This window comes from Nelumbo nucifera, chromosome 5 (genome assembly GCF_055504915.1).
Source record: "Nelumbo nucifera cultivar China Antique chromosome 5, China Antique-T2T, whole genome shotgun sequence".
NCBI lineage: Eukaryota > Viridiplantae > Streptophyta > Magnoliopsida > Proteales > Nelumbonaceae > Nelumbo > Nelumbo nucifera.
In genome coordinates, this window is record NC_142653.1 from 8,046,227 (window position 1) to 8,066,971 (window position 20,745).

The 20,745-nt window shown below is 37.2% G+C and overlaps 2 protein-coding genes across 9 annotated transcripts; both read left to right on the forward strand.

Moving 5' to 3' along the window:
• The first annotated feature begins 561 nt into the window (after positions 1 to 561).
• On the forward strand, positions 562 to 10,156 carry LOC104607916 (uncharacterized). 5 transcript variants are annotated; one of them, XM_010273693.3, is made up of 6 exons: positions 568 to 1,691; positions 1,773 to 3,185; positions 3,926 to 4,031; positions 4,136 to 4,221; positions 4,338 to 4,405; positions 9,820 to 10,156. In XM_010273693.3, the coding sequence occupies exons 2-5, from the start codon at positions 2,152 to 2,154 to the stop codon at positions 4,402 to 4,404; spliced, it is 1,293 nt and encodes a 430-aa protein (XP_010271995.1). In that variant the 5' UTR covers positions 568 to 1,691; positions 1,773 to 2,151; the 3' UTR covers position 4,405; positions 9,820 to 10,156. The 5 variants fall into 5 exon arrangements, with proteins under 5 accessions (XP_088743090.1, XP_088743089.1, XP_010271995.1 ...); XM_088886962.1 differs by having other exon boundaries at positions 568 to 1,211; positions 1,426 to 3,185; XM_088886963.1 differs by lacking the exon at positions 9,820 to 10,156 and adding an exon at positions 4,575 to 4,938 and having other exon boundaries at positions 567 to 3,185.
• Positions 10,157 to 12,414: 2,258 nt separating this feature from the next.
• LOC104607903 (uncharacterized) lies at positions 12,415 to 18,610 on the forward strand. 4 transcript variants are annotated; one of them, XM_010273675.3, is made up of 10 exons: positions 12,415 to 12,861; positions 13,039 to 13,183; positions 13,494 to 13,662; positions 13,841 to 14,096; positions 15,779 to 15,867; positions 16,876 to 17,058; positions 17,157 to 17,242; positions 17,345 to 17,508; positions 17,925 to 18,052; positions 18,149 to 18,610. In XM_010273675.3, exons 1-9 carry the CDS (start codon positions 12,642 to 12,644, stop codon positions 18,041 to 18,043), a joined length of 1,431 nt encoding a protein of 476 aa, XP_010271977.1. In that variant the 5' UTR covers positions 12,415 to 12,641; the 3' UTR covers positions 18,044 to 18,052; positions 18,149 to 18,610. The 4 variants fall into 4 exon arrangements, 3 of the variants coding, with proteins under 3 accessions (XP_010271977.1, XP_010271967.1, XP_010271985.1); XM_010273683.3 differs by having other exon boundaries at positions 12,417 to 12,861; positions 17,345 to 17,429; XM_010273665.3 differs by having other exon boundaries at positions 12,416 to 12,861; positions 17,925 to 18,610.
• The last annotated feature ends 2,135 nt before the right edge of the window (positions 18,611 to 20,745 follow it).

Consider the following 20,745-nt stretch of genomic DNA (forward strand, 5'->3'; position numbering starts at 1 on the left):
AAAACTGAAACTGATTCTTTGCTCTTGATACTCTGGTTCGGATGGGCTACAAACAAGGTTGTGTGCATTAGGCTACAAGACCAATCAACACAACAATGAACTCATCAGTGTTTGGTACACAAGATGTGGGCTCTAAACATTGACGTGTCCACTCTTGATTCATCGGGATATTTTCTTAATGCACAGTTGCAAGTGCGGATGTGAGGACCATTCTGTGGGGATGAAATATGGATTCTATTTTATTTATAACAAGGTCCATGTATGCCGAAAGTGAATTGAGGGCCCCTTTGATACAACTTCTACATTACAGCTGAATTGCAACCCTAGAGCCATGGTGGTTGAGTACTTGCTTTCCAAAGAAGCTACCTAGAGTAGCTTCATATTATAGGCGTTGCTTAGTACCATGATGACCATTTATTTTGACAAATACTTTGTACTTTTTATTTTGAAAAACGAGAAAGTGGGTAATAGTTTGACATTTAGATGCCACATAAACTCAACAGTAAAGAAATTACTGGGTGTTGGGGTAAATACGAAAAATGGTATCCCTTGAATCTGCTGAATTTTCAGGGGTAACCCTGGTTTTATTCTCTCTGTTTCGAAAGAGGTTTTCTCTCGAGTTTTCTCGAGGTTTTCTCGATCTCTTTGTTCGTTGTCCACTTCCCGCCTTAGAAATTTCTTTTGGGGTGGCTCCCGGGGAGTCCCCTTTCCCATTATCCTTTCTTTCTCCTCATTATTTTCTCTTTTTAGTTCATTTTCTTCCCTCCTCTCCTACTTTCATTCTTCGTTCTTCCTCCCATCTAGTTTTCTCCTTTTTTTCCTCGCCTTTCACTCCGTTTGTTTGTTCATCTCTTTCCCATTGTTCTTTTTTCGCCTCTTTTTGTGCTTTCTTTTCTTTGTACATGCATTTTGACGAGGGGATTACTTCTCTTAGATACTATATTGGGCGATCAATGCCGGTGGATGTTGCTTTACATTTTGCCATCCATATCGCGGTTCTCCGGCAAATGTAGTTCATGGTCAGTTCTGTTCGTAGTTCTCCAATGAAAGTAATTATGGATGACAGTTACAATCTTTGGTAGCCGTTGTAATGTTTGGGACTTTGTAGTCTTTTGCGGATCTCCTCCAATCATACTATTATCGATTCTTTGCCGTCTCTTTTGATGACCTCTCCTATCAGTTTTTCTCGCCATTTATGGTGGATTAGAGAGGTGTTTGTCTACTTCTGTTGATGATTTTACTTCATCTTTGTTTAATTGCAAAAGGTTTTTATGTTCTCCTTTATCCATTTATATATTTTATTCTTCTTGAGAAATTGTATCTTACTTTTCTGATCGGCCTTGACAATTCTCTGTATCAATTTCTTGAATGAATGAAATATACTGACTAAGGGCGTTTTAAAAAAAAATGGTATCTCCCTACTAGGCTGTGGCACCCTTTTCAAATAAACGGTCATAAAACCAAACACCATTGTGGTTCTCACTTCTCACCTATGAAGAAGCGCAGTGACATGCTTTCTCACCTAGCTTTCGATGCTCCTGTATGCGCCCAGCTCGGAATGCCAAAAGCCACGAATGGGTAGTGATTAGGTTTCCACGTGGTAAATGCAAAAGCTGATAATCTGATATCAGCTATGAAATGCCCACCTAACACCAAAGAATTCACATCGGAGTCCCACATGCACATCTCAGGTACTTCTCATTGGGAGATATTCCCATGTATTGGTTGGTGTGGGGCGCGCGCTTATGCAAATAACCCTCCCTTTCTTGTAGGTTCACCGGCAACACTTTCCAACTTTCAACTTTAGATGATCTACTACCGTAGGATAAGGATCGCAGCAGAGGGTTACAATGGGAAAAAATACATTAGTGTAATGAGTTAGTTAGGTAACTCAACTGTCGCCTATACTGCGTTGGAGTTGGAGGCTTGTGAAGGTGATGGTATTTTTCAAACACCAAGATGGCCGTGGGGCAGAATCCGAGCCCACATCAGTATAAGCAAAAGAGATGCAAAGCCTTAGAATATGCTTTGCTCTTCTCTTCAAAATCCTCCCTCTCCCAAACAAAACATCCACCTCCGCTTTCTTTCTTTTCTTTCCTTCTATTCTCAATATTAAATTAGGACAGCAAGAAGACGAAGGAATCAGTAGCCATGGAATTACTTCTGGAACTTTTCTTCACTGGTTTTCTTTCTCTTATCTTCACCTTTGTCGTAGCCAAACTCGTTTCAGTGGCTTCCGCTGGGGATTTAGAGGAGCGGGAGTCGATGTTAAGATCAAAAAGGGAGTTTGATGGTGAAATGGTTACAGAGGAGCGGAGTTTCGAAGGACAATTGATCAATCGAGTTTTAGAAACCAAAGAGATAGTTGAATTTTTTGGAGAAGCTGCAATGGTCGTTGAATATGAAGGACAGCTGGTTCAGGAAAAGTTGGAGATGGTTCATCGAGTCAATGAACTCGAGAAGGAAAGTCGTGAAAAGGTCGAGATTTTTGAAGACGATCGTCTTAGAACGAAGGAAGAAACTTCAGAAGAAAACGAAATTAAGGTTCTTGGAATATTAAAAGAAAAGTTTATTGAGGAAAGGCCTTATAAGGAGGAAGTGATAACCCATGTTTCTGATTCAGTACATGCTAAGGAAGAAACTTCAGAAGAAGATGAAATTAAGGTTATTGGAATATTAGAAGAGAAGTTTATTGAGGAAAGGCCTGATAAGGAGGTGGTATCCTGTGCTTCTGATTCAGGGCATGCTAAGGAAGAAACTACTCCAACTGAGGATGACCGGTTGGAAGACGACTTGGTTGAAGAAAGCCTCGAGAAGGCGGAGGTTCGTGAAATAAATATCGAATTGGTGGAAGGCGATAACATTCTTGCCAAGGTTGAAAAGGACGGAATTGATAAGCACGAACCGTATCAGAAGAATGTAACTGAAGGAGCAGAAGGTGGACAAAATGATGATGAGGTGTTATTTAGTGACGAGGATGATTGGGAGGGAATCGAAAGAACTGAAGTGGAAAAGCTTTTTGGTGCCGCGGTGGCATTTCTTTCATCTGGAAATAACAACGATCACTTGTCAAAGGTTGATAGTGATATTCAGATGCAGTTGTATGGACTTCACAAGGTTGCAACAGAAGGCCCTTGCCATGAGCCACAGCCTATGGCGCTTAAGGTCTCTGCCCGTGCAAAGTGGTACTAAACTTTCCCCTCTGCAATTCTCTTTGACTATGTATTACAGGGGCAACTTTATAACGGCTGAATTGGCTATACTTAATGGCTTATATTATAAATACCCTAGCATGCCATTCATCCATTAAGGAGCTCTTTCCCTTCTTCAAGATTTATTCTCTAGAAGGCGCCCAGTTCAGCTAATTCAGCTGTTATCAAATGGTTCCTTGTATACTTGCTGAATTAACTAATCCCCTTAAAAGGTTGGGTGCACTTAAGCTTTTAGAGGCAAGTATTATTATATTGCTGAATTGGTTAAAATAGGCATTGCAAAATAGGGCAATGCCAACCAAAACAATGTTGTTATAAGTCCAATCGTTTACAATTTAATGGAAAATAATGGTTCATGGATGCCATACACCATTCTATGTGGATATCCTAATTCAGGAGGCAAAACTGCTTTTGATTTATCACTTCATTAGTTTGTTTCATCTTTGTCATCCTTAACTTAGAGGAACCTTCAAAATTTGGGAGGGACATGGTCCTCAACTTAGGAACTAATGGTTGTATTTGAAGATAGAGTTTTGTCATCAATTCTATTTTCTGCCTGAGTTTCTCAAACTCAAGCAGGACAATGTGCAGAACACCATCACCTAGGGACCGACCCTTGACCAAAACTTGGTGTAGTTTGATTTCTGGCTATAACAACAGGGTTGAGAGATGCTATTTATAAGTGATGGAGGGCACTGATTTCATTGTGCAAGGAATGCTTGGCAACAGCTGGGGAACATGACTCCAGAAGTTGCAATGGAGCAGTACATCACTCTTCTTTCAGATATGGTTCCTGGGTGGATGGAAGAAAGTGCTGGAGTAAGGGATTTTCTTCTAAGACATGAGAATTTTTTTCTTTCATTTCATTTTTCATTGATTTCTCCCAGGAAGAATGTCGTGGTTCATGCTTTGAATTATTGCAGGGAGGCAGTAAAAAGGAATCTTTTGAAGGTGGAGCTCCTGATTTAGGAACATTTTTACATCATGAATCAGGTTCTGAAGATGAAAGGTAGTATATGAAATTTTAATTCCACACCATTTCTTACCAAGGACTGATATGAAAATTTCTCACCTGCTATCCTATTTGGTTCTTTAACTATTTTCTTGCCATAACTTCTCTTTCAGTGAGCCAGAAGAACCTCAATATTACATTGAAGGAGGGAATGGCAGTGGTGGCAAACTTTGTAAATAGGGTATGCCTGTTAATTCATTTTATATAATCTTTCTTTTTTACAGAATGACATGCAAGAAAAGGGGAAAAGGGGACAGCAATTGCATTCTGTTATATGGTTACTGCAATAATTGCTGTTTCAGTATCTTCTAAAATTTCCTTAATGATATTCTATAAGAAACTTTATGCAGGACAGCATGAGGCATTTTGAAGTGAACATATTTGTGAAACATGGGACAAGCTGAAGGAATGCAGTTCTCTTCAAAGAAAGCTGGCCATTCTTTTTTGGATTTCTTTTTTTTTTTAAATCTTTTTATGCTTGTGTCTTGAGTCCTACCCCAGACATTCAAATCTTGATAAGAATTCAGAGGTTTCTGTCAGCACTTGTGTTGGAAACCACTCAAACCAGTTACTGTAGTATGTGTGCGATTTAGACCGGTCTTATTATAGTCCAGGGTTACAGGTGCTACAGAGGCATAATAGACATGGAACTGAGGGAGCTATACCTAGATTGTATGAACCATCAATACATAGAATAGAATTTTTTACATGAAAGCATGTGTTCTTCATTTCTCATTGGTCTATATGGCTTTTCTCTAGAAAGTGAGAGAAAATCAACATAAAAAAAATCATATGTATACATCTGGTGCTCGCCTTTCAATCTCCCTGTATTGAATATGCATGCTTTCTCTTTTTCTTTCTCTTAAATATCGAATTATATTAACTGGGTTCATACCACTTCTTATTTCTGATGGGACAAATTTGAAAAATAATAAGGTATCAACTAGCCCCTTGCATCTTTAAACATAAAATATATGATCTGAGACCTAAAAGGTTGCCTCTTTTTTATACATTTGCATGAGGTGTAGATACAAAATGCAGCCATTAAGTATAATTGCTAATTTAAATACAAATACAAGGTTGAAAGTAGAAAATTTAAAACCTAATCATCTAAGCAAAGAATGGTCCATTACAGACTACTGCAGGCCAATAATTTCCTTCCATACTCATTTCATCTCAATGTAGTATTTTGATAATTTCTTTGAAATGTATTCCTATTTATTGAGTTGTCTCACTGTGCAATGTCAATGATGACCCATTGAATATCAACCGTTGGAGGTTGATGATTGATTATCCTTAGGTCATGAACCCAAGCATCTTCAGTTGATTAAGTATTATTTCCAAGGGCATTTTGGTTAGGGGTGCAAGTCGGGTAGGTTAGGCCGGGTTTATGGTCAGCCCAAGCTTGGCCCTAAAATTTGGGCTTAAGGCCCGAGCCCGAGGTCAAGCCTGATTTTCCCAACCCGAGCCCAGCCTGCCCTGTAATTTGATGCACTCGGGTTGGACTCGGGCCCGGGCCAGGCTCGGGTTGGTCAATGAACCCACTCTAAATTATACATATGTAAATGTATTTATACAAATATATATACATCTATTTATGTATGTATGTATGTAAATATGTATGTATGTATGTATGTATATATATATATGTATGCAACATTTACATATACACACATATATATCGGTTCGGGTTCGAGCTGGGCCCGCCCAAGTTGCACCCCTAATTTTGGTGGATGATCCTGGAGTACCACTTTATTTTTACCGATTCAGGGGCTTTTAACCCCACAGGTTGTCCTTTTGTATTGCTTTACCTCAATGTGATATTATTCCATTATTCCTTTGTCTGGCACTTCTATAAGCAAAAGTCGTTGTATTTGGTTCTTTATTTATTTGTCAAGAAAGTTTTTAATATTGAAAAGCCACTACCCTATGTCATCTTAACAAATGTACCTTACTTGACAATGAGATGGTTGACATTCTATAGGGATTAATTTACGATTTGAATTCCAAATGATGACTTTATACTTGGGTTTCCCTTAATTAGTATGACATTATAGAATTCTTTACTATTCAATAAGAAAAATATGTTTTCTTCACTAACTCTCACCAAACAGTTTGCATCTAGAATATTAGGCAAGTGAGTCTGATCCAGGAGCCAAAAAGTCGAAAAAAAAAATGTTTTTCTTTTTCGTATTTCTGTATTTTCAGATACTAAGGATATTTTTATCATTTTACATATCATCTTTGGGGTTCAGTCTAATAGTTTAATTTGTCTAGTCATAGTTTAATTGGGTTTAAACTTTAGAGTAATTGGTTTAGTAGTTATTGAGTTTCTTTTACACAAAATATGATAATTGCAATTCTATAATTTCTATTTTCCCTACTTCTAGTAGGATTTGGCACAAGTAGTGTCCATATATATGTATGATGAAAAACTACAATGCTAGATCAAGTGGCTCCACCAAGCTCTAGCCCAAGATCCAGATCACAGTAGCATACATTTCGTTTTCTCACTTGTTACAGTAAATTTCATGTATTGGTGCTCCATTGCTTGTTGCCCCCTTTTCTCTCTAGTTTCTTTGCTTGGTTTCAATGGCTTCCATGGATCAATCTTTTTATTGTTATCAATGGATGGGTGATAGTGTTGTTATTGCTTATGGTGAGTGATTCCTGTTTTAGGACCCCATTGTGTGATTCTGAGTTTTCTGTCTTCTTTTTCTTTCTATCTTCTCTCAAATTCTATTGGCAGCTGACAGCTGTTACAGCCATCAACATCTTAGAAAATTCTTTGTTGAATAAGTCTATTCAACACCCCTATAGGATTATAAGTAGTTTTGGTATGATTTATTTGAGTTTATATTAAAACCCAAAATTTTTGCATTTCAGTAGATTTCATCCTTTTGTGCTAAATCGTCTTCAAATGCCCTCATATTTGATTGCCCCCATAAGTTTCAGGACTGTTCGATAATAGATGAAGTGACTTAATTGAATGACTTATTGCTTTGCCTTTTAGTGGATAAAATAATTAAATAACAAAATATTCAAGGGTATATTAATCAACCCAACTTTGGCTTCTAGCCATTAAGGAGCTCTCAACCTCCTTAATAGCTAACTTATTCACTAAAAGAAAAAGTAATGTCATTCAGTTCAGCCTTCTCAGCTATTATCAAGTACCCCTCAATCACCTTTCATCCCACCAAATCTCATTTCAAAATTTCTCCTAGAAGCTAGAACCTTAGATTCTAGAATTTTCAGCTTTCCCCTTCCTTCAAAACAGAATTTTCATCATTTTGTGCAAAACCCTACCAAACTTGATCACCCCTTACAACTATATATTCCAAACCTACCTACAAATTTCCATTAAAATTTTTTAATCATAGACCTATCTTTCTCTTTCAATTTACAATTTTAGGACAGCCTCAATTTTTGTAGTTAAGTTTTGAGATCATTGTTAACCTAACTGATCTCTACCTTTGGTCCTCAACCCATCCCTAATCCCTATTTTAGATAATTAATACCTTCCTAGACTCACCCTTGGATCATATTTGTCTTACATCACTTGGTATCAGAGTTGCTGGCCCTTCATCAATTGGTACCAAAGGAGACAGTCACATTAATGAATCTTAGAGTGACTGGTCCTACTTCAGTTCTGAAAAGTACCACATTGGAAACATCAGAATCTGTTTGAGCCCTTTGTTTCACTTCATAGCAACTTTTGGGATATTTTTTCTCCTATATTCCTATGCTTATCTGCATCGAAGCTTAAATTAATGGTTAGTACATGTGACATTATAAACATGTGGTTGACTGCTGACTCAAGATTTCAGTGTTTTCCAATGTGGATTCACTGTTTTCTAGAAAGCAGGGCATGAGATAATTTATGCTTATTCAAGCATCCAAGTTTCTTTGGTTATGCTGACTGTTAGAGAATGTTGGTGTTTGAATCCTGCTCTTTCTTCTAACATGATGTTGGCATCAGAATTACAATCCCAATCTCATAGAACAACTTGACAACTCAAGATTTACTATAACTTTGACAGCCATCATTTATAAAGTTGGATATTTTCTCTTTCAGATATACAAACGAATTTCCAGAGTTTCAATTCTCTAAATTGTTTTCTTTAACTTCTTGACAATCTCTCAATTATCATCTATCATGAGTCTTGAGGAGAACAAAGCACTTAGTATGGTTTTTGATTTAGTCATCACCAGTTGAAGATAGATTACACATGGTTCACGTTTTATATATAAGACAACTATGATCTGTGTAAGTAATTTTGGCATTGCTATTAGAAGATTATCTCCAATTCTTTATAAATATTGTTTGGAGGTTCCAATCATTCACTATAAGTTTGAGTTAATTTGGCATACCAATATCAATGACTTGAGTGGTTCTGAAAACGGAAGTCTGCTTTCTGATATGTTTTAATCTGGCAATGTTCAGGCAACTTGGTTGCACCTTGTTTTTTGTGAGTTGAATCTCTATCAAGAAAATAGAATGAGCAAGAATGAAGAGAAATAATCAGTTGACATTTATGAAAATTTCAGTTTTTAAAGAGGGAAAAACACATAATTACATGTGTTTTATTTCCTAACAAGAAATAGATGGTTAAATGGTAAAATTTGTAATACCAAGTGAACTGGATTGTTATGCTTTTTTTTTTAAGATACATCTTAAATATGTTAACTTATTTTTGTCCTTTTTATGTTTTATTTTGTTTGGATGACACTGGTGAGCATATTCCTTTAGGTTGCTACACTGGAGATTGATGAAGGAAATAACTGAGCATTTTCTGGTTTCCTCTTCTCACATTACCTTGTGCTCTATTTCTGGTTATTTGCATACATGCAAAATCTATTAATACCAAAATATTACTTATTCGTGGTATCTGCTACCAAATAAGGAATACATGTTTTTGGTAATTCCTACATATGTGCTCCCGAGACCCCTCATAGTGGTTAGATCTGTATCTAGTCCACACCCCTGCCAACACCCTAGATAGAGGTAGGACCAACATTTGGTTTAGGGTAATGATCCTTGTATTTTTTCTCCCTTGGAAAAACAATGTCATGTGCAATTTACTAGGGAATGCAAATAGATGAATCATACAATTACAGTATGTAAATGAGGGGATTGAACCAAAGATTTTTTTGTAGAGTGGCATTTTCATCTTCAAGTTGAACTGGGGAATGAAGTTCTCTTAGAGCTTTATAATTGGTTTGTTGTCTTAGACTGTGGCTCATCGTTTTAGACTAAATATTGAATTAGGAGTGCAACTGCAAATGGGTGTGACTTAAATTGATTCTGTTACATTTTAATCATTCCATGCTATTTTAGTCAGAGAGGATGGTTGAATTTTTCTGTATTGCTACTAAAATGCTTATCTCAGTTGCATGTTTCACCATTTATGGTCTCTCCGTATTTTTATGATATCTGCAAGTTGTGCTGTAAGATTGAGTGGGGAAATAATTTTAGCTCTTTTGATTTACATGTATTCTTTGGTTATTTACTTGAATATTAGGACCCAAATCATTTATGTAATCACAAAACAATATCCTTTCTGATGTTGATATAAGCTGGTGCAAAATTTTCAGGGGAAAGACAAATTTGATGTATAGTCCTGTACTGCTTCCTCTCACCAACACCAAGGGGCATTCTCTTGGGTTCTCCCAAAAGAAAACTGGACTAGCTCTACTGCTCTAGTTGTCGAAAGTAGAAGCTTGTTTTGAGGACTGGAGGCTTTTATGGTGGTTATGTTACCTTTTATTTGTCCTGATAATATTCCAATGTTCTCTGCTTCAATAAGAATTAACATTCAGACATGTAAAAGATATTTATAGATGTGTTCTTTGAGTGTATGCCATACATTTTCTCTCAAGACTCGTTTTGGTACCTGTGGTTGATGGTAAAAAAGAACAGATTAAATGGTACTTACACGTAATTGTTAGTATGGCTGGCAGCAGAATGCAATTTTCTTCTCTTTTCTCCTTTTGTTGGTTTCATTTTGTTTTCAATGCTAACAAATTTTCATAAATTTTCGGATTTGGACGGAGCAAGGATTAGCTGAATGCAGTGGAACCAATGATAACGTTCGACGCTGGTAACAAAATATATGAGATTCATACCTTTTATAGTAGGGCCTATGAATTCATTACTGATGTAGAACATTAGCATTGGTTTGAACAGCCCATTTCGTTCAGCTAATTCGAATTAATTAGGACGGAGACTCAGAGCCACCAGCCCACCAACATTAAATATGAAAAATGTCGGGAAATAATTAATAAAATAATACAATCAATAAATATGAATATGCTATAAAATGTTTTTTTAATGAAATATACTGTGAAATATTTTTTATAATGATTAATAAAACAATTAGAGTATCGAAAAAATTTGTCCAAAATTCTAAGATTTTGAAAAAAAAAATCATGGACCAAGAGCCGGAAATGACAATAAATGAGTAAAGCTAAAAAAGATTAAATTATACCATTTTGAATTGCAGCCGAAGAAGGGACCCAGGAAACGAATCGTGTGGTGGAAGATATGGATGGATGGTCCACATAAAAACCACTGTATTCGGTAAATACTACGGGGTGTTTGGTACAGCGCTGTTGCGTTGCAGGTGTATTTTGGGTTTATCAATATAAATTTGTGAAAAAGTGTGATTGATCTATCTGAATATTTCTTATATAAGGATAAAATGATTTAACATATTAGAAGGATGAACAGATTAAATGAAAATTTGTATAAATAAAAGAGCATTACAGGTACATGAAAGTTGTATTATAGGTATGACATAACACATATTTGTATTATAGGTATATGAAATTTGTATAAATAAAAGAGCATTATAGGTATATGACATAACACATATTTCTGACAATTCGTATTCATCAGCCCAAAACACAGCAACAAGCTACAGCATCCCACAGTATATCCCGACCTCCTATTGGGAACATCTTCTGATGATGTCTCTCATACTATCATCGGGAGATGTTCTCAATACAAGATCGGGGATGTGCTATGGGACATTGTGGGGCACCCCCTTTTGGGGTGCTGATGTGAACTCACAAGCAACCTACAAACGAAATCACATCTGCCCTCCATAGAATGTGTCCCAAAAACGTTCCACAGCACCTCCCAACTGTATATGAGAGATGTTCTCAATGCACGGTGAGATGTGCATGTGGGGCAGATGTAATCTCCCTACAAACTGTACCAAGTGCCCTGGTATACTTGAATTGGGATCTCATGCCAACAAAATAAATTCTAAACCCTACCAACTTGATCTAATAATGCATATCTCATTATAAAACCGGGGCATGTTATAAAAGTGGGACCAATCATGTATGAGATGTAGTATCAAATGATGTTGGTAGGGTGTTTGAATGTATCTTGTTGGCAGATGATACAAGCTCGGTATACTTGCTCTCTCAACATTTTTTGTCATGGAAGTCCCTATCACAAAAAACCGATCAACATTCGTTCTCACGGGAATTTTTTATGGCAAAAAACTGATCCAACATGATCTGTGTCCACACATCTCACCATGAGACATAGACCTACCATCCTGAGATGTGGGGACACATCTCTTGAAAGAGGGTAGCTGGATGGGAGGAGATCCAACTCTTGTTGGGCTCTACTAGGCTCAGATCATCTACCCATAGGACATAACAGTTGCGCATTGGAAATATCTTCTCTTTCATTCATAGGGAGATGTTCCTAATACATGGTGGCAATGTTCAGTGGGTAAGATGTGGGAACAAGCAGTGGGTAGCAGATCCTTACACATTACTTGTTCTCACATCACCCGTGACACATAAAAGCTATGCATTGGGAATATCTCCCTTTTATTCATAGGGAGATGTCCCAATACACGGCGGTGGTTGTTTGTGGACATAGATGTGGGGAGACCGAATCTGCTACTCACAAAGGACGCCTCACACGCACATCCTACCATGCATTAAGAACATCTTCCGTACTTATAAGTTATTATTTACGGGAGATGGTGGATGTACCCGTTAGGCGCCCATGTGTGAGGAGCAGATCCGGTGTCAGATGTGGGAACCAGTAGTGAGTAGGAGATTGGAGGCACTCTTGTCATGATGCCTCGGCTCGGCTCGGCTCGCTCGCTTCATCGCTTGAAGTTGAAGCTGGGTAAAGTGACGACTGACGACTTACAGGTTATAGCTCTTCTGTACCTGAACAAACATGATCTAACAATCTTTCAATTGCGGAGCCATCTACACTGTCAAAAAATCTGGAGTGGAGCCAACCTCTCACCATTATTCGAATTCTTCCCCCTCGGACCTAGGTCGCTCTGCACTCTGCAATCTCGATTATCATTGGCGCGGTTTTCTTCAATAGTTCTATTTGACATTGCATCTTCTGAGGTTTTGAGATCCAAACACCCTCAATGGGGGTTGTGATCGAGACCATCGTGTGGGAACCAAAACCTCACTTGTATATCTTCCTCTTCTGCATCTGTTTCCTCTCACTTTTCTTAACTCCGTATTTCTCGAAGAACTCTAGCAGGAAAACCGGTTTTCTCGAACTTGGTACCGTTTCGACCTCGATCCCAGCTTCATTTCTTCGTTTCCAGAGAAGTTTTCTGCTCGTCTATTCCCTTGCTTCAGGTCGCTTCTTTATATCGTCATTTATTTCTTTCTATAAGTATCTATATTTTTTAAATCAAACTTATCATGTTTACTGCAATTTCCACTAACGAGAATTCTTGGTTTTAGATGTCAAATGGTTTTACTAATCCTTTTCTTGTTGGGTAATTTCCTCTTGCTTATACTTTCTTTCTCCAGTAATGGAAGGTCTGGGATCAGTCTTTGGGGAGTTTGAGTATGCATATTATGGTCTTAGCAAGGAGCAGATGGTAGTATCTCTATGTATTGGATCCGCTGCTTCTCTTCTTGTCGGCACTTCATTGGGCATACTTTCTGATGTGATGTGAGTAATCTCTTTATATATTCTTAAGTGCTACATCTCGGTTTCTGTAATTATCAGTTTGCATTCTGGTCCCGGAATGACACGAATGAAGAGTTATATTTCAAGCTTCTAAGATTACTTCATTTTTTTGAAATCAGCTATTACTAAACTTCTATATGTTGAAATGTCATCTTATTTTTCTAAAATTAGATAATGAGCAATGATGGAAGTGTGGTTTTACCAATCCTTTTGGTCTTTCTATTTTAATGTTTACTGAACTAAACAGCTCAAGCAAATTCTGACTGGTGAATCATTATTTACTTGTATGCAGAGGTCAAAAGAAAGTCTGCCTGTTATTTTGCATCCTTCACCTTTTGATTGGCATCTGGAAGGCTGTTTTCACGCATCCAAGTTTTTGGATGACAAGCATTTGTTTATCTCTTGCTTCTTCAATATTTTCATTTGGTTTTGAGTCATGGATGGTTGTTGAACATGATAAGGTTTGTCTTAAAAAGTTTTATTCTTCAGTTTTCATTATACAAGGAAAATTGTTTGGGGCAGGCAATGCACCATTGTCAAGATAAAAGGAACTTGGCTGTTGGGTGACTGCCCACTTCACTAGCATGTCTAGGATAGCTGTCGTGCTCTTGCTTTAATGCATGTTTTCTTTCTTTGCAGGTAGGTCATCGGAAGGATTTATTGAGCGACACCTTTTGGCTAATGGCTTTTTACGAGTCTGTATCTCTTATTGGAAGCCAAGTGCTCACGAATTGGCTGATTGACAGTAATGCTGAGAAAAGAATTATTTTTCCTTCCACTGCTGTTGTATTCTTGGCAATGATGAGTATTATCTATATAGTTAAACTATGGAAAGAAAGCCCACCATTAGCAGCCATCGAGGGGTACAAAGTGTCCTCTGTATGTATTCTTGGTGGTAAGAATGCATATCCTCAGGGAGCTCTCTCATGCTTTCTTTAGTAAAGCAGAGTAAAAAGTAACAAATAGTTGAGTTGTGGAGACAATGTGATATATAAAGAAGGGAAGAATGTATATAACATATAAATGGTGCACTTATCATCACAAGAATAATGCTGTAGAGAGAGATTAGGTTTTTCACATGGTGTTCTGGACATCAAACCAAGACAAGCATCGTATAGTAAAAATATGGAAGTACTAAATATTATTGTGACATTAACTTCTCAAAGAATATGAATTTCTGTCTTTTCTGTGAGCACATCTTGTAACTGATTCACTTGAAGGAACTTGATATACTTTTTTTATCACTATCTTGACTCTGCTAAACAATATAACTTGTATGTCTTTATAGAGATTCCAACTTTGTCAAAATTATTGGAACAATTGGCAAAACAATTTTTGCTTTCAGTAATAAATTTTGTTGTCTTTTCAATTTAGAAATTTCATTGTTTTTTGTCTTCAAAAATAAAGTTGTCAGTAAATGCTTCTTTCTTTTTCCATGTTCAAACCCTTTCATCTAGGGGTGCAAAAAGACTAGATCATGATCGAATTTGAATTCAAGTCTGATCCTTTCAGATATCCCTCTCTTGGATTTCTGGATCGGGTTGAAAAAACAAGATTCGTTTAAAAATCGATTTGTACTCGGATCACCCCTATCCGATCTGAAAGAATATGGCTGATATATATTCATATTATTTTTAAATATATTTATACTCCACTTTTGTAATTTGATTTTTTATATTATTTATGTTGTTTTGTAAAAAGACATGTATACCCTCATTTTATTTAAAATATAAATGAAAAAAAATGCTTGTGTTTTTTTCTTTGTAAAGACTAGACTTTTTTTTTCTGTTAATAATTTGTTAAATTTTACAGACCTATGGGTAATTAAACCGGATTGAATCAGATTCGTATATCCAACATCCTTGGTGAATTCAAATTCGGATTAATCTTTGTATGATCCACCGGGTCATCAGATCAGATTGGATTCGGATATACCCCAATTCTAGTCCAATCCGGTCCGTTTGCATCCCTACTTCCATCCTCTCTCTCTCTCTCTCTCAATTATTTCCTTTCATGAGTTCTTATTGTCATGTCTCATGATGATATGTCCTCTCATGCTACTGAGACTTGTTGGAGTGTATTTTCATCCTCCTAGCGGTTGTAGTCATGGGTGGTTGAAAAGGGGAAAGGACCCTGGAGTGGAATACAGTCTGGGAGAAACTTAGTTGTTGGGCCCACTGCTGTGCCATCCCATGGGATGGGGCATTCCTCTGTTACCCTGTACTGAGTTTTGTGAGCTGGAATCTTAAACTTTAGAGAAGACAATCTTCAAATTAGAACATCCAGGGTATTTTTGTAATTTCTGTTTCTTGGGACATTGTTGGTGGCTCAAGGCCGTTGGGTTATTATTGTAATATTCAGTCTAAGACTGATTTAGTTTTTTTTGGTACATCTTTTTCATCAATGAAAATATCAAAGAGTAATCAAATGAATGTTAAGAAAGCAAATAAGGAGAAATGCAGCCTTGAAATATAGGGGTTGACACTCAATTGCACATATTTGCAGAAAGATAATTTGGACATACCATTTTTGTTGTATTTATAGTTGACTTGTTACATTGTTCCTTATGCTTGACAGATAAAAGGGTGTGGCTATTGGTGTGGTCACAAGCATGCCTTCAATTCTCTGTTATGGTCTTCTGGATTCTATGGGCACCGATTATAATGGTACTCTCTTGCAAGTGGACTTTGATATAATGTGCTCTCATTTCAAGTGATTGTTGTCTTATTTAATTCTTGCATTTTGGAGCTGGATCAAGTAGGAAGCATGCTAAAGTAATCTGGTAGAGAGCACCTTGCCCTTTAGCCCCTTTTAAAAATTATATAAACAGGAGATTGTTTTATGGATAGATTCTATAAACCCTGCTGGATGACTTCCCCTTATTTTAGGGGAACTTTGGGATGTGATACCAGAAATCCTGTCCCCATTTCTATATTATGCATAATGAAATGAAAAATTTAGTAATACCTAATGTTGCTATTGTCAGTCCATGTATGTCAGCTTCTTTACTGGTCTGGCATCCCTTCCTGTTGTGGTATTTTAAGGAATCATTTCAGATGCATAATGTCAACTTCATATGATGTATAATCAGATGAAAATTAATGTCTCCAAAGCCTAACAATGACAATTATCAAAACCCATATGTTTAGCACCTTTTCTGTTTATTTCTTTAACATATTAGGTTCAATTGCCATTTATCATTTGGATAGTTTTTTAAAAGCCAAATTTCAGTGCCTGCTGGTATTGTTGCACCACCTTAAAGGAGAATCGTTGGATATCTTAGATTTATAGGTTCTTCCCCTTGTAAAATATTAAAAGAAGCACCTTTTTCTCATTTCTTTTTTGTACGATTCATATACAAATAAAAGCCTGAATCTACTTATTATCTTGAAATCCACATTACATATTGGCAATTCATGCTCTATTTACCTGATACTTGCCAAAAAAGCTCCAATTAGCTGCGAGGATTTTGTACTCCCTGGAGACAATGCTGGGTGTATTCTCTACTGCCCATGAAGTAAAACATTCTTTTACATTATTCTTGCAGTTTATGTGGTAGAACGGGGAAGAAAATCAAAACAATAGATTCTGTGATATCTTTTTATTTGTGGCAGATCAACTTACAATAGTTTGTATGCTTCTAATTTCTTTACATTATTTTGGCCTGGTTTCAGGCTGATGGACGAAAAGTAAATCTAGGAATGATATATCCATGTCTGTTGGGTGCAAGAATGCTTGGAAGTACAACAGTTCCATGGTTTTTTACTGGACCATCACCAGTTCGAACTGAGGATTGCCTGCTATTTGCATTCATTACCACAGGTTTTGTCTTGTCTGCAGTAGCTTATGATTACCAGGTATGGATGTAATGAATCCTATGTAGAAAAATCTGATCTAGTGCTGGAGCTAGGTGTTCACAAATCTGAAGTCTGAACTGTTTAATTTTGATTTGCAGGAAATCGGGTTCTTGGTAACCCTGTTTTGCTTATTCCATGTCTGTATTGGCCTGATTGTACCTTCACTAGCAAGATTGAGGACCATGTAAATAATATCAGGGTTTATCGTAATACTCTTATAAGATGTCACAAGTGATGCTTCTTTCTGGGAGTCTTAACATCTTGCCTTCTAACACCTTTTTTGCAGGTATGTACCAAATCACTTCCGTGGGGGGATGATAAGCCTGTCTGCTGCTTCTGCAAATGCAGCAGTTCTGTTTGTTCTGGTCCAAGTGCGTGCCTTTTTATCTAGAGGAACACTCGGGGAGAGGGGACATAGAGGGGACAAATGCAGCCCTACCTGTGCTGCAGGCATGCACTCAAAGTTAAAGTTTTGGGTCTATTTAATATCTTGGACTGAGGCAAAAAAGTTCAACGATTGGTGATGCTACCATGTAGACCTTCAAGCCATGAAAGCTTAATGGATTATTAGAACAATCTATTAAGCTATGTCGGAAGAATGTCCATAAATTGGGCAATTGTGATATGCAGAGACAGATTTTTTAATCCATGGATCTCTGTGAGATTTGACCTGACAAACTGAGTGCATGTCTTTTATGTGGCACTAAACCTAATTGAATAGCAAAACATGCATGATTACGAGTGCATGTCTTCTATGTACCTTATGGTAGATGTGACGAATGGTTTCTTCCTGATCCTGGGTTCTCATGAAAGTTATCTAATGCAAGTATTTTTCCCTAACTGACCTCTTATTTTATTTTTTTCAGAGAGGCTACTACAGGAACATTGGGAATGCAACAATGATGGCTTTTGCTGCTTTTGGTTTGTTCACTGCAGCTGGTTGCATGCATCTGCTGAAGCAGTGGGCGAAGCAATCTCACCATAACTGGCATAGGTCGTAGTTTGTACTCTTCTACAGACTAAATCTTCATGCTAAAATTGACCTGGAATACTGGATTCACACCCTCCTATTGCTGTTATCATTCATCAGAGGCTGATGGAAAGCAGTGAGGTAAAGAGGTTTTCCCTGAAATTTTTAGGGGAAAAAAAATCGGCTACGGGCTACCTCAGTAAAACTTCCATCCAAATCCAAGTAGACGCATGGATGGCTTCAAACCTTTGGAGGGTAGGATGAATCAAAGCACGGTCATCTGGGGATGTATTGTAGCAACTCTAGTTGAAGGGATCCAGTGGTACAGATATTGCTATGATATTGTTGGCCACAAAAAATATCTTGGTGCAACCAACAGCCACAATAGTATGGTAAGCTGTATCTAAGCATGTCGTCTCAGATTCTGAATGAACTTGTCAAGTAAAATAGAGTTACCCAGTCGTGATGAATTCAATTTACTCGTCTCATTTAGTGGGAAGCACAAAATTTTCGTCCTTGTATTGAAAGTATATGATTGGAAATTTGGAAATAGCATTTTTCAAGGGGTCATTTTTCTCTGAACTCGGAAGAATGGTGGATCCTTGTCCGTGTGATGGGTATTTAGTTGCACTTTGTTTCCTTAATTCTCAAAAGAGGCGGTAGCTTGTTATAATGATCAAATATTGGGACAGCAGGCGAATTCTGCCCCACAAAGCACAGCGACTGGATCTGCTCCTCACACTTAGCGCCTCACACACATCTTATCATGCATTGGGAATATCTCCCATACTTATTAGTTATTATTCATGGGAGGTGTTTCCAATGCACGGTGGATGTACCTGTGAGGAGCAGATTCCATCACCAAAGCACTCCATAGGCGTCCCACAGCACATCTCAACTGTGTATTGGGAACATCTTTCAATGACAGCTACAGGAGATGTTCGCACGTGGGGTGCCAATCTGAACTCCCAGCAAGCATGAAAATGCGGGTTTGAGCTTAAAGAAGCCACTTTGTACCAAATAAAATAAAAATAAGGCATAGACTATAATTCGATCAGATTTTAGCCAATCTGAAGTTTTTTTCTTTTTTATAGAAAAGATCTTTATTCCAGGAACCAAAGAACAGAGGATATAGAGGAAAGACACACAATAAAGACTTAAAGAGGCAACGGACCCGAAAGCCACAGAAAACAAACAACACCTCTAAAAACAAAACATAGCTACTAAAGCCCTTATAGTTGGGAATGCTTATTTTTAAGTACTTATTTTAGGTTGGAGCCAAACTAATAAACACTTTTGTGCATTTGGGGAAAAGGCCAAATAAATGCTTATTCTAAAAAATCTCTTTTGAAGTTAATACATTTGGCTTTTTTAAGTGCTTTTTCTTTAAGTGCTTAATGTGTTTTTGGCCCATCTTGGCTAGTCAGTAATTTTCAAAACACCTATACTAACTCCATTTGAAAGAAATGCTTTTTCATCATAATTATACACGTATTATCCATGTATATGTATATCTATATGCATACACGTCGGACTTAGAAACTTATAATCCAAGTCCAAAATAATCAGATTGGATCGTCAGACTTTCAGATTCTGTTGACAGTTCTGGTCATGGTTTTTAAAACTGACCCGGAAACCAAACCAGTCAGGGTCCAATTACCGGGTTGAACTGACAAAAATTTAAAAATTAAAAAAATAAAAAGCGTTCGAACTGTTCAAACAGTTAACCACCCGGGTCAACGGTTTGCTGACCAAAATCAACAATTTTTTTAAAAAAATCCAATTTTAGAAAAAACAGAAATGATCACCTGACCGGTTCCCAGTTTTTCCGGTCCAACCATCCAATCCAATCCGGTTTTGAAAACCATGGTTCTAGCCAAAGGTTGTGTCCATATTCATTCTATGTCAGAATCCGAATTCTTTAAAATGATGCTCAAAACCCCCTAAATAAATAAATGATGCTGTTGAAATTTTCTTTGCCATCTTCAGAAGGCAAGTTTATAACGATATAGGTTGATCAATGGGGATTGACATACTACTGTCATTTGAAGCCGTTTATAGTTAAAACCAAGGTTCAAAGTATCAATACAAGGCAATACGCCAGTAGGGCGTATCGGTACTCTTTTATTTTTTTTTTCCAAATCTGGTTCAGAAGGGCCGGTTTAAGACCGGTCTACCCTTGAACCACTTGCCGACCCGAAACACCCCCTGTAAGGAGGTATCGGGAAGGCTCCGATATCAATACTTTGGACCTTGGTTAAAACAAGCATACCTTAAAAATGCATGTATAAGAGGCTGTTTGTAGAAATGTCAAATTGATGCTTCTTGTAGAAACAGCAATCGTAACCAAGACAACCTTAAAAGAGTTTCATGAACTTCATATAATAGTTTCCATTAAGAGGAAATAGAAAAATCCAATGTGGCCATTAGGTGTACCCCCTTTGGATCCCAAACTAAAAAATTTGATGGTACAACCTCTGTACATAACCAATGTTGTCTTATGGCACTACGAGGATAAATTACTTTGTAGTTTGTACCTCCCTGTAGTTTAGATAAAAAACAAAGACCTTCGCCGATCTCCTCAGGTTTACCTAATAACATACTAACATCTCCTGCCTCTAGTTTGAGGTTTAGTATTCTTTTACAAACACCCTTTTTTATAATTCTTAAAATGAATAAATTAACGTTAAGACAAAAATGAAAATTGAAAATAAATA

Coding starts and splice junctions, on each gene's coding strand:
- LOC104607916 (XM_088886963.1), top strand. CDS start 2,152: ATGGAATTACTTCTGGAACTTTTCTTCACTGGTTTTCTTTCTCTTATC. Junction 3,186..3,925: donor GTCTCTGCCCGTGCAAAGTG/GTACTAAACTTT, acceptor TCATTGTGCAAG/GAATGCTTGGCAACAGCTGG. Junction 4,032..4,135: donor GGATGGAAGAAAGTGCTGGA/GTAAGGGATTTT, acceptor GAATTATTGCAG/GGAGGCAGTAAAAAGGAATC.
- LOC104607903 (XM_010273675.3), top strand. CDS start 12,642: ATGGGGGTTGTGATCGAGACCATCGTGTGGGAACCAAAACCTCACTTG. Junction 14,097..15,778: donor CTCTGTATGTATTCTTGGTG/GTAAGAATGCAT, acceptor TATGCTTGACAG/ATAAAAGGGTGTGGCTATTG. Junction 15,868..16,875: donor TATGGGCACCGATTATAATG/GTACTCTCTTGC, acceptor GCCTGGTTTCAG/GCTGATGGACGAAAAGTAAA.